The sequence below is a fragment of the Lissotriton helveticus genome, chromosome 7, assembly GCF_964261635.1.
Source record: "Lissotriton helveticus chromosome 7, aLisHel1.1, whole genome shotgun sequence".
NCBI classification, from domain to species: Eukaryota; Metazoa; Chordata; class Amphibia; order Caudata; family Salamandridae; genus Lissotriton; species Lissotriton helveticus.
Window position 1 is genome coordinate 1,825,833,376 of NC_136068.1, and position 14,207 is coordinate 1,825,847,582.

General features: G+C 46.3%; 1 protein-coding gene across 2 annotated transcripts in view; it reads right to left on the reverse strand.

The window, feature by feature from the left end:
* CADM4 (cell adhesion molecule 4) overlaps positions 1–14,207 on the reverse strand; it is a 1,180,582-nt gene that overhangs the window by 182,440 nt on the left and 983,935 nt on the right. For both annotated transcript variants that reach the window (XM_078655589.1, XM_078655590.1), the window contains exon 5: positions 6,607–6,768. In XM_078655589.1, the coding sequence (XP_078511715.1) occupies positions 6,607–6,768 (162 nt within the window). The remainder of the gene's footprint in view (positions 1–6,606; positions 6,769–14,207) is intronic.

The window sequence follows — 14,207 nt, forward strand, 5'->3', positions numbered from 1 at the left end:
CAGGGAAGCATTAGCATCATTCGACCAGCAAACCATCAGCAGTCCCAGGTGTGACATGGGGCTGCTCGGGGCCACCAGTCCCTGATTCCTCCGATGCCACCTCGTCAGTGCCCCCGTGAGAGCCCGACTCCACAGCCGATGCCGAACCCATTGTTTGGGAGATAGTAGAGACCACCCAAAGGGCATCTCTGCGTTCCAGCACTGTCTGTGAGATCGAAGGTGTCCGAGCGCTCGGCGGTCGTCTCTTGGGTCTCCTGCTCCGCCTAGGTCTCGGTGGTGCCCTCCGCCTTTACCCGGTCATCTGATGCGCATCCGCACAGGTCCTGTACAACTCCAGCCAGTCCCACACGTCGGCGGGAGAATCATAGAAGGAAGATTGGCCATCCACCATGATCCGCAAGCGGGCTGGGAACAGGAGGGAGTAGCGGATACCCTCCTCCCGAAGAGCCTTCTTGACCGCCAAATCCCTGTAGAATAGCTTACTGCACTGAAATATAGCTCACTGTGGTGGTGTATAGATCATGGCACCAAAGTATAGGTTTTTGCATTGGGGCATAGCTTACTGCACTGGAGTATAGCTTCCTGCACCAGAGTATAGCTTACTGCACTGGAGAATAGCTTACTGCACCAGAGTATGGCTTACTGCACTGGAGAATAGCTTACTGCACCAGAGTATGGCTTACTGCACTGGAGAATAGCTTACTGCATAGAAGTATGGCTTACTGCAGCAGAGTATAGCTTACAGCGCTGGAGAATAGCTTACTGCACCAGAGTATGGCTTACTGCACTGGAGAATAGCTTACTGCAGCAGAGTATAGCTTACAACACTGTAGAATAGCTTACTGCACCGGAGTATAGCTCACTGTGGTGGTGTATAGATCATGGCACCAAAGTATAGGTTTTTGCACTGGGGCATAGCTTACTGCACTGGAGTATAGCTTACTGCACCAGAGTATAGCTTACTGCACTGGAGAATAGCTTACTGCACCAGAGTAGGGCTTACTACACTGGAGAATAGCTTACTGCACCAGAGTATGGCTTACTGCACTGGAGAATAGCTTACTGCATAGAAGTATGGCTTACTGCAGCAAAGTATAGCTTACAGCGCTGTAGAATAGCTTATTGCACCGGAGTATGGCTTACTGCACTGGAGAATAGCTTACTGCACCAGAGTATAGCTCACTGTGGGGGTGTATAGATCATGGCACCAAAGTAAAGGTTTTTGCACTGGGGCATAACTTACTGTAGCGCACAATAGCTTACTGCACAAGAGTATATCTTACTGCCCAGGAGTATAGCTTACTGCACTGGAGTATAGCTTACTGCACCGGAGTATAGCTCACTGAGGCGGTGTACAGATCAAAGGTGCTACAAGATCACAGTGCTGGTGATCAGCTTACTGCACCGGAGTATAGCTCACTGTGGTGGTGTATGGAGTATAGTGCAGAATGATGGGGTAAAGCTTACTGCACTTGAGTATACACATTGTGTCAGTGCATAGGTCACAGGGGTATGATCACTGTACTTATGAATAGCTTACAGAACCATAGCATAGCTTACTGCTCTGGAGGATAGCTCAAAGCGCTGGTGAACAGATCACCATAATGTGATCAGTACTTGTGAGTAGCCTTCTCCTCTGGAGTACAGCTTATGTTGCTGGAGTATAGCTACTGCACTGGAAATAGCTTACTGCCCTGCAGCACAGCTTACTGCACTGGAGTACAGCTCACTGCACTGAAGGATAGCTCACAGTTCTGATGTATAGCTTACTGCACTGAAGCACAGCTTACTGCTCAGCAGTATAGTTACTGCACTGGAGTATAGCTTACTGCTCTGGAGGATATCTCACCTTGCTGCTGAACAGATCGCCATAATGTGATCAGTACTTGTGAGTAGCTTACTCTTCTGGAGTGCACCCGCCATGCTCAGGTTCTGCCTCACCAGAGTGCCACCTGGTGCCCACACTGCTAACTCTCTGCCTTGCCAGAGTGCCACCTGGCACTCACCCTGCTCAGTCTCTACATTCCCAGAGTGACACCTAGGACACCACTGATCACTTTTTGCCTCACCAGAGCGGACCTTTGCACCCTCCCTGTTCGCTTTCTGCATCACCAGAGTTGCACCCAGTACCCACCCTGCTCACTCTCAGCCTCACAGAACGACCACCTAGCATCCTCCTAGCTCACCCTCTGTCTCACAAGAGTGGCACCTGGCACCCTCTCTGCTCACTTTCTGCCTCACCAAAGTGGCACCCCGTACCCAGCTTGCTCACTCTCTGCCTCACCAGAGTGGCACCAACCCTTCTCACTCTCTGCCTCACCAGAGTGGCACCCACCCTGCTCGCTCTCTGTCTCACCAGAGTGGCACCACCCTTCTCACCCTCTGCCTCACCAGAGTGGCACCCACCCTGCTCGCTCTCTGCCTCACCAGAGTGGCACCCACCCTTCTCACTCTCTGCCTCACCAGAGTGGCACCCACCCTGCTCGCTCTCTGCCTCACCAGAGTGGCACCACCCTTCTCACCCTCTGCCTCACCAGAGTGGCACCCACCCTGCTCGCTCTCTGCCTCACCAGAGTGGCACCCACGCTTCTCACTCATTGCCTCACCAGAGTGGCACCCACCCTGCTCGCTCTCTGCCTCACCAGAGTGGCACCCACCCTGCTCGCTCTCTGCCTCACCAGAGTGGCACCCACCCTTCTCACTCTCTGCCTCACCAGAGTGGCACCCACCCTTCTCACTCTCTGCCTCACCAGAGTGGCACCCACCCTGCTCGCTCTCTGTCTCACTAGAGCAGCTCCCGGTACCCGCCCCACTCATTCTCTGCCTCCACTTTGGCCAGCATTCCCTGAAAACTGTGGCAGCTCGTTCCCGGTCTGCTGCTCGTGCCTGGTTCGTCTGTGGATATTGTCCTTCTTTGATCTTCATTAGTAGACAGAAGTGTCAGTAATGGGTTCAGTGGGCACCTGCTGTGCTCTTTTCTGCAAATGGCTTTTCACAATGTCCTGGTGGCGCTGCCAGACATATAGAGTGTCTGCATGGGTGGGCACCATTCAGAAGCAGAAGACCTTCCTCTGGCAGGATTATCAATGACCCCAAGAACGTGCTCAGGCATGAATGTAGATCACAAATAGAGGTTCTGCTTGTTTTTGGTCATTCAGGTGGGCCACTGCGTTTTGGATAATTTATAGTTATTGATTAGATATGGTAAGTTAATGTTGTAGCGAAGGTAGACCAACCTTCGACAAAAGAATCTTTTCATTTGTTACTACTGGTGAGCATAGGTTTAGTAAGAAACATACCACATTGTCCTGCTTGTTTCTTGTTTCGTTCGGTTGATCTATTGTTTCATGTATAACTTTAGCCCTGGGCGTATTTCGCGTAGTAACGCTACGCGTAGCTATGCGAAGTGCACTTCACACTACGCACGCTATGCATAACTATGTGAACTGCGTAGTGCTTGTCCATACTGAGCACTCATTATAAACGGCATCTTGCACAGTGCAAGCAGTCGTTTTCTGCCGCTCGAGTAGATTTGTACTCGAGCGGCAGCTTTCTCAACCCGGACTGGGATTTTCTCATCGCGAGCGGTTGCGAGCATATACGACCACTCGCAATGAGAAACCTGACCTACCCGCGTTAAGAATCTTGCCGGGAGGTTTATTTTCCACGCTCATGATCGGCAACTTGATGTTGCTGATTGTGAAAGAGGAAAAAGTCTCACCGGGATGGTGATTTTGCTCGCTCGCGGTCGCCAACTTGACGTTGAGGACCACGAGCGAGGAAAAAATGCCCACTACGCAACTCGTTTTTGCACTGTGCTACATGCAATCCGCATAGTGTGTAGTTGTGCAAACTCCGCACACTTCGCGGGCGAAGCGTAGTATTCCACCCAGGGTTAGATAACTTACAGCATCTTGATTGGGTCGTAGCCTGACACAGGCTACCTAAACAGTGTTAATGTTGTAGGCAAGGTAGGCCTGCCTTCCCCAATTAATCATTTAATCTGTTATCACTGGTCAGTGTAGGTTTATTAAGAAGTGTACCACATGGTGTCACTTGTTTGTAGGTTCGTTCAGTTGATCCATCGTTTTCTGGATGACTTGCAGCGTACTGATTAGGTCATAGTTTGACCCATGTAGTCTATGCTCTGGTAATGTTAAGGGGATCGTAGTTTAGCCTTTCCCAAGGAATCATTTCACTCATTTCTTCTGGTCAGTGTCGGTTTCTACAGAACCATACCATGTGACCCCGTTTGTTGCTTCATCCAAGCGGTCGATCTGCTGTGTTGTTGGGTACTTTTAGTCTAAGGATCGATTTTTGTTTTATCCAAATGCTTGATCCAAAGTAAGCTATCTCCAGACAGTAGCGCAGAAGGAATAGACCTGGCTCCGACAGACTTCCTAGTGCCTTGAGTGGCTGGTTTTGACCGAGTCCACTGTGCATTTCCTCCAGTTTAGTTATTTGGTTTCTTTCGGGTTTCACTGTCATGCCTGTAAGGCAGGCGTGATTTACCTGCTGGTGCCATTGCTGGCAGCAACCTTCGAATCTGGTCTTCTATGAAGGCAGAACTTCAGTGTTGCATCTGAAGAATTTTTGCAGAATTGCATTTATGAAAATTAAATAAGGACACATTGGTCAAGGATTCTCAGTAAAAAACAAAAAGCTTGCGGAAATTGGCGAGTGGGAGGCGCTAAAGCATGGCCTGGAGTTTACAACCTGTGATAAATATCCCCTGTTCCTGGAGAGTCCAGGCCGCAGTTTAACAACACCTAAAACAGTTTCACAACTTTTAGGGACTCAGACTTTCAGCACATCACCCGTGGGCCTAAGGCGGAGACGCAGAGGCTTTGAACGGGCCCCTGGACGTCCTTCTGACACATGCTTATCATGCGCCCGCAGGGGGCGTGATGCTGGATTAATCACGCTTGATCCAACGCGCACAGAGGAAGACGGATTAAACCCTTCAAAGGAAATCAAACATTATTTCTGGGCTGGTTAGGAGCAATAGTGGCGAGGAAGAGAATGCACCAGGGTGAGGCAAATGTAACCAGTCCCTGGTTCCCTCACAGGAAACATACCCCCCCCCACACACACGCACGCACACACACAAGTGTTGCAGAACTTAGAGCATCAGGATGCTGATCTTCCTCAAACAGGAAAACCTTTACCATACACAATCACAATGGTAAACATGCATAAGCTTTTAGCTATAAACACGCAGCCAGCCTTATCTGCTTTGTCAGTGCTTGTTTTGATCTACTTAAGGGCCGCATTAAGCTCCCTTAACTAGATCAAACACAAGAAGGCACGCGTCACAACCCAAAAAAGGCCTTTAGCAAAGCGACATGGCACCAGCGTCGAGCTCTCTCAGGCTGCTAATGTGCCGGTAAAGGCCTTGCTAATTAAGACATCATCTAAGCCCATAATGTTAATTTAATTAGAAGAATCGAACGAGCGTTACATTGGAATTATTCCACAGAATTCATGCAGACAGGCGCTGGTACAGATGCCGTGCCACAGGCCTCTTTGGTCGGAGATATATGACATGACTCAGAAGGTGATATGAAATTTCAGTGATTATTGAAAAGAGGAGATTGGAACAAGGAGAGAGAGGCACCAGAAAAAAGATCTGGTGTTTGAAATGGAAGATACTGAGTCTATAAAGTGGAAAAGGTAAAAAAGGGTAAAAAGGTAAAATGTTAAGTGTGCCCGATACATTACAGAATGAAAAACACATAAAATGAGAGCAGAAGGATCAGAGAGAAAACTAGAGATAGAAAAAAAAACAAAAATGGTGAGGGTGATGTACATGTAAACTACACAATGAAGAGTAAGATGAAAAAGAGTTAACAAGGAAACTAAGAGAGAATCAGAAAGATATAAATAACATTGTGAAAGTAAAGTAAGTAAAAAGAAGCGAAGAGGGACAAAAGTAAAACTATATGAAGATAAAAATAGAAAGCAGGACACATGTTATCAAATAACTTATCAAATCTTTATGCAAACTAGCCTAATGAATGTTGCTGTGGCAGAAAATGTGTGTGACATGGAAGTCATAGATTTAACATTTGAATGGGTTCAACATTTCATTTTTTAAGTCTGATAGAGGATTACCCCTAAAATGGATGACAAACCCTCGTGCTACAGTCATTAATATAGGAAAATCAAACATAAAGAACTAAAAAAGAAGCATTTGGTAAAATGAAGAGGGAAAAACAAACAAACAACATTAAGTTAAGAAAAAATAAAGCAAACTACCAAACAAAGAAGCAAAACAGGAAATCTCAAAAGAAAGATAACAAAAAATATGAATGTAAGATTTTGGTAGTTTCTTTTTTTGATCCGAACCAATAACAGGAACAAACAATTTGAGAGTAATGGGTATCAAGGAAGGTATGGAAAGAAAGCAATTTCATTTTCTACATATGTGAAGTGTTTGAGTTCTAGGTCTGGGACAACACACAATAAGAACCTCTAATTATATTCACACAAAGAACAGAAATTTACACAGGTTTGCAGTGAGTGCAGCACAAAAACATCAATATTGGTGTTATTGACACATTTTCAGGATCCTTCTGAATACAGCAGGATCTGCTCGAGACTTACACTGCACGTCCAGGACATACTGCGTCTGCTTCTTCTGTCCTCGCAGTGCTGGATGGGTGGCCTCACAGGTCACAATTCCGCTGTTATCCTTTCGGTCAACCGGAAACCGGACTGTGTTAGTGATGCTGAACGTTTTGCCGTTTTCCTGCTTGCTGCTGATGCCTACAAGGAACCAATATAGATATTTTAGAAGACATGTGAGAGTGTAAGAAGCAGAGACATAGAACAAATTCTATATGATCATCCAAACATTGCATAGAAACACAGTGTTAGACACGCGGCCCTTGTCATGGGTTGACTGATGAACTCTGATATGTGCTGTAACTCCTATTTTATTCTCTGCAATGTCATCACAGCCTTCCAATCTCCTGTGGTGGGTACCATTAATTTGGGTCATAGTGCCACCTGCTCTTTACGCACCTAGACACAGAAAAATGTGGAATGAGATGATATGTTGAAACAAGTTACAGTCATTACTAACAATACTATAGCGAGCCAGAGTGAGAATCCAGCTGTTAGGGTCAGCGGGGTACCTGAATAAGCTATGATGGTGTGTAAAAAGCTTATGTATAATATCCCCATGAGTACCTATATATTTCTCTGACCTTGTAGTACAATTTGAAATAAAAATGAGGAGGTGTGAGGATTCATGAACTGTATTTAACTGAGGTTAAAGCAGCAGCAACTCTTAAAAATAACAGTTTTTAACCATCTGTGTACCTGAAGTAGGAATGTTTTGATGTATATACTAGAAACTGAAGCAGTGTTCCAATTACATATTGTTACAATGTTATACTTTGCAAAAACATTCTAGCATTCAACACCATTCCGAGCAAGATAGTATCTTTCTTATGTTGCAAAAATCTCACGGTCATTAACTCAGGAATACAAAAACATGGGAAACAAAAACAAGCCATGGATTAGGGATTTGAGAAACAAAGAGTGTAAAACCTAAATGAATGTAAGGATGTTGTTAAAAAAAGCGAATGCAGTGGCTAGTAAGGACTCCCACTCTAATTATATTACAAAATAAAAATAGGATAGTCACAGTTAAGTAGAAAGAGAAGAATAAATGAGGTTACAGCTAAACAGTTATATAAACAGAAGCGCAAAGAAAATTAATATCTCCAACTACGCATACATTCTTTAATTGAAATTATGGCAAATAATTAACATAAGGAAAAAATAGAAAATTCCAAAATTAAAATGTGTACTCCCAAAATCCCCTGAGCTTTATGAAATCAGAATTACAAAAATCTAACTCTACCATTCCGATATTACTTATAAAGTGATTAATACATCTGAAAAATGAGGCATTAGCCCTCTAATAAACACTATTTAAGCCCTGCCTGTGTTGTGTATATTCACCCCATGGCTGTGACTTGCCCCAAGAGTGACTCTCCAATGCTTTCGTTTTTATTTTGCAAACTTGTTCTCACACGCCATCACAGAGGCAAATAACATAACCCGCCAGAGTCTCCTTTTTTCACTATGAATACATTGCTCCAATGATCATCAAACGAGCACTGGTGTTATGCAAATTTCATGCAACCACAATGCACCACTTTCATATTTCAAGAACACAAACAAGGCAGGAGAGAGAACTGAGTATTTCAAGATGGAGAATTTAGACAGACGAACCAATGCATTCTGCAAAGACTAACATTTCTTCTATGTTCAGGATTTTGTTTTCTTCGCATAAATATTATATTATTGTCACTAATGACCAGGCAGATCACAATGATTTCATTATTGATATCTGTAAGTATTCTGCTGACCGGCTTGGCTCCATGGGCCACAGGATTTCCAATGCAAGGGCCAATGCTTGGCCCTCTCTCTTGCTGAGGGACCTTTGCTTGGAGGGAGTCGAGAGTTCTGCGCTCACTTTCATTTCAATCACTGGAGGGATTATCTCCTGCGGGCAGGGTCGCCATGGAGGAAGACAAAGAGAGAACTGGACGGTGCTCTTGCACAATACTTAGGGCCTGATTTAGATATCGGTGGACGTCTTACGATATCCCATACTCCAAAATATAAATCCCATCATTTCCAGTCCCACCCGTCCGCCAAGATCTGAATCAGGCTCTTAGTGAAGGATATCAACTGACACCAATATTCCGGCTTGAATCTGGCACACGAACCCGGATCACTCTCTAAATTCACCGGCCTATACAGCGTTACTCCACAATTATAAAGCTTCTTGATGGAAAAATGATTTTTGGACCCTAATTTCAGTTTGATCTTACTGCATAGGAAATCCCTCAGACTACTACCCTGAGTCGTGAGAATTCGCCAACGATACCGCAATTGAGGCTAACACTTTGCCCGATCTGGTCCAAATTCCGTCATATATATGCCTTTTAGCTATTTGACCTGCTGAACATATAAGAGCCCTGACGAAGTTCCCTCTGGCAAAAATCGGGAATGAAACGCGTTGGCTGTGTGCCAGTTTTAAAAGATTGATTGAATAAAAATAAGTAATTCTGGAACAGATCTTGACGTATATGTATTGACTTCGCAATGAGTACACCTTCCGTTTCCTCTTGTGACACCAATATTAAGATCAAAATAATAACAACAAATATATTGTCACGGTAATGAGCTTTCCCCTCCTTAACGCTGCATGTAAATATATCCTGAAGGTATGCAGATGTGAGTTAAGATTAGCAAATGGAAACGTACTCATGTAAACAGAACTTGACAACATGGGGTGGTCGATATCCTACACCCCAGAATGTTGCATCAATACTATTGGAGACTCGACACAGATCTTATATCATCATGTATGTACTATTTGTACAGAAGTGCATGTCCGATGGCCTCAATGCGCTAACTCTGAGCCAAACACAACAACACATAAGGAAATTACAAACAATCCAACTTCTGCCTGAATTGAACTCAAGACTTTTAAGGGGTGAATAAAATGTTGCAATGAGTTCCTTAAATCAAGAAAAAAACACAGCAAAAAGCTATTTTGCTATCATACTTTCACCAGTGAGTACTGACAACGCTGAGTGCTCCTGGTGCTCAGAGAACCAATCACAAGAGCTCCCATACCACGGGCTACTGATGCCAAGATTTCAAGGCACCAAGGACTTCCAGCGCCAACTCCCAAAGCCAAGGGCTCCTGCACAAGGGTTACTGACACCAAGGACTCACAGTACCAAAGGCTCGCAGTAACAAAGGCTCCTGCCACCATGGCCGCCGGACACTGAGAGCTCCCGTCACCAAGGATTCAGACACCAAGAGCTCTCACACCAAGGGCTACTGACACAAAGTGCTCCTCACACCAAGGACTCCAGACACCAAGAGCTTTCACACCAAGGACTCCAGACACCAAGAGCTCTCACACCAAGGGCTACTGACACAAAGTACTCCTCACACCAAGGACTCCAGACACCAAGAGCTTTCACACCAAGGACTCCAGACACCAAGAGCTCTCACACCAAGGACTCCAGACACCAAGAGCTCTCACACCAAGGACTCCAGACACCAAGAGCTCTCACACCAAGGACTCCAGACACCAAGAGCTCTCACACCAAGGACTCCAGACACCAAGAGCTCTCACATTAAGGACTCCAGACACCAAGAGCTCTCACACCAAGGACTCCAGACACCAAGAGCTCTCACACCAAGGACTCCAGACACCAAGAGCTCTCACACCAAGGACTCCAGACACCAAGAGCTCTCACATTAAGGACTCCAGACACCAAGAGCTCTCACACCAAGGGCTACTGACACAAAGCGCTCCTCACACCAAGCACTGCCATCACCAAGGACTCCCTGTGCCAAGGGCTCCTGCACAAGGGCTGCCATCAGCAAGGACTCACGTAACCAAGGGCCCGCAGTGCCAAAGGTACCTGCCACCATGGGCACCAGACACTGAGAGCTCCCGTCACCAAGGGATACAAACACCAAGAACTCAGGGTACCAAGGACTTCCTGCACCAACTCCCAAAGTCAAGGGCTCCTGCAAAAGGGCTATTGACACCAAGTAACCAAGGGGCCACAGTGCCAAGGGAACCTGCCACCATGAGGTCCCAACAGGGAGGCTCCCGACTCCAAGGATTCCAGACACCATGCGCTCCTCACACCAAGCACTGCCATCACCAAGGATTCCAATGCCAAGGGCTACTGGCACCAAGGACTCAGGTAACCAAGGGGCCCGCAGTGCCAAAGGTATCTGCCACCATGGGCACCAGACACTGAGCGCTCCCATCACCAAGGACTCCAGACTCCAGGGGCTCCTGGCTCATAGAATTCCAACACCAAGGACTCACAAAACCAAGGAGCCCCCAGTGCCAAGGGTACCTGCCACCATGAGGTCCCAACAGTGAGGGCTATTGATACCAAGGTCTCCAGACACCAACGGACCCCCAGTACCAATAGCATCCGACGCCATGGGCTCCAGACGCTGAGAGCTCCGAACACCAAGGGCTTGTTACACCAAGGACTCCCGATACCAAGGGCTCCTGATAAAAAAGGCTCCTTATACCAAGGGCCCTGATCACCAAGGACTCCTGACAGCAAGGGCTCTCATCACCAGGGAATCCCGATGCCAAGGGCTCCTGCCACATGAACTTCCAACACCAAGGACTCACATAACCAAGCACTCTTGATACCAAGTGCTGCCCTCACCAAGGGGCTCCCAGTGCCAAGGGTACCTGCCATCATTGGGGTCTCAATCATTCAATCAACTCGGGTTTGCAGCATGCAGCTAATCAGCCATGAGGGTATCGAGGTGCTAGGTTATTGATGGGATAAGTCGAAGAGCCAGGCCTCGAGTCCCTTTCTGAATTGGGTTGGGAGAACGATGTAAGGAGTTGAAGGTGAAGGTCGTTCCAGGACTTAGTGGCAAGGTAGGAGAAGGATCGTTCTCTACTGTAGCTTCAGCGGATGCGGGTATGTGTGCGAGGGATGCAGAGTGTAGGTGTCTGTAGTGTTGGTGGAAGCTCGGTCAATGGTTGATGTATGCTGGTCCTTGGCCGTGGAGCTCCTTGTAGGCGTGTATTAGCATCTTAAATGGGCATCTTTTCTGGATGGGGAGCCAGGGAGGTTCCTGATGTGGGGGGTGATGAAGGTCCATTTGTGGAGGTCGAGGATAAGTCTGGCGGATGAGTCCTGTATTGTCTGAAGTCTCTTCAGGAGCTGGGTGGTTATTCCTGCATAGAGTGTGTTACGATTGTCCAGCCCGCTGGTGACTAGGGTTTGAGTGACAGTTTTCCTGGTGCTGATGGGGAGCCATCTGAAGATCTTTTGAAGCACGTGGAGGGAGTGGCACAGGTGGAGGCGATTATGTTGATCTTGTGTTTCATGGTGAGCTTGCTGTCTAGGATGATGCTGAGGTTGCGAGGTTGCGGTGCGTGGCCTTTTGGTGTGGGTCTGAGTTTTGAGGGCCACCAGGTGTCCTCCCACGCTGAGGTGTTGTCTCCAAAAATCATCACTTTTGTCTTGTCCATATTGAGCTTCAGGCTGGAGGTCTCATCCACTTGGCCACACTCGTCATGCAGTTGTGGAAGTTGTTCCTTGTGGTGGAGGTGTCTTCTGAAAATGAGAGGATGAGCAGGGTGTCATCTGTGTAGGATATGATGTTTAAGCCAAGGGGTCTGACGATGTTGGCCAGGGGCTACATGTACAGCAAAGGCTCCCAACACCAAGGGCTTCTGGCACCAAGGGCTTCTGGCACCATGGGCTCTTGCTACTAGGGTCACACAACTAGGGCATGAAACATAATTTTGCACTTGTAAATGGATTTATTCACATGAGGAATTACATTATTATGGGTCAATTCTAACCACTCTCTAGTCGATTTTCGGTCATAGGTACACATACTTGGTAATATTTTGCAAGATAGCGTTTTGATGCCCACTGTACAATATGTCATCAAAAGATGATAACACCTTGAAGCATAGTTAGAGACCTGAAACTCAAACGGAAATAAAATGAATGTTCAACATCTGAAAAGGCAGGGCTTTGGGATCCAAGTGAGGAGAAAGATCTTAAGAAAGACTGAATTATTCAAATGGCTGGAAGAAGAAATGAATTTCTGAGGATCTTCAGAAATTGCTGTCAGTTTCCAGTCTCAAATATAGCGGTTGGGAATTCAACAGATAGTAGCGATGTACGTACATGAAAAGATAAACTTTTAAATCTCTTGCATCTAATTCAAGTGTGGCAGCAATTCAGATTATTCCAGCCCCACAAAGAAAGAAAAACAATGGCTTGGGCGGCAAGTAGTAGTTATTTTAATGCATATTTAATTAATAAACATATGTTGTTCTGCTCATGTCTAAATTAGACAAACAGCGCCACGATGTGGCTAACTATCATAATTGTCAGTGTTCACAATTAAGTGCCGGTGCAGAGCACCAGAAACCACTGGCTCAAATTAAGCACTGGGGCTTCTTATTGCCAGGTTAATCAGTTTTGGTGAATTGTCATGGAGCACCTTAGATGGGAGACTACACGTTTTAAAAGAGTCGCTCTTTCTTTCACTGGGAGTCAGTGGAGGTGTGTCATGGTTCTTGTTTGATGTGGCCATGCCTTATCACACCAAGCAGTAGGTGTGCAGCAGCTTTGTTGTGTACTCCTTGGGGATTTGAGAGAAGCTGGGGACATCTGTACATAGACTGTTGCCGTAATCCACGCGAGGCATGAACACAGTGAGGATTAGGGCAACTTTATGATATCAGTGGAGCAATGCCAGAAAAAAAGCACCTTTAAAAACTGTAGATGGTGCACTGCTATTTTAGTAACTAAAGAGCCCTATAATGTATTTTTCTCTATCTGTGGGGATTGAGGGTGAGCCCCGTTCCTCAGCCAAGGCGAGCTCTGTCTCACTGGATTGGGGTCATTGCCCCATCACAGCAGAGGGAGGGGGCTTCTTTTCTGTATATCAGGTCAGGGTGGGCTGAGACCCTGCCCCGCATCCCGCTGTGTCTTCTCGATGGGAGTAACTCAGACACGATCTATGTTTTTTCTTTGGCAGCTTTATATAGCGCAAACTCCACCTGAAGGTAATGGAGCGCTTTACATGAGCACCAGATACATTACACAAGGACACATTCGTTTTTGGCGGGCCTGGTGAAATTAAGTGATTTGCCTGGAATCTCAGATTGCTGAGACAACACCAATACCCAACCTGGTTCCCCAGCTCCAAAGTCAGCAGCTCTGGCCCTTACACCACATCCTCTCCCCATTCCTTTCTTGGTCTTTGTTTATAACACAGTATCCTGTTTCTGACCATTTCACTTGTCCCATGCTCTATACAGAATAATGTAGGTTCTCCCTCCTGCATCCTTCGCCTGCTCAGTAGGGAATAATGCACTTTCCTTATTTCACACTTCTCCACCTCCCCAGCTAGGGCTCTATAAGAAGAGCTCCGCAGAGGAAGAGTTCAGGTTGTTCTCCTGCAGGTAAAGATTGCTTGTTACTAATGATAGAATGTGACCTCCAGAGACAGAACTGTGTGGCTCCCTCGGCTCAAAGTGTCTGGCATTTCTTCTAAAAGAGTTACACAAATGTCCTCACAGGACCCACTGTTCTGAGCTCCACTGCCTTTGAGATATTTATATATGTGCGCCTGAAACATCTCCTGTGAGA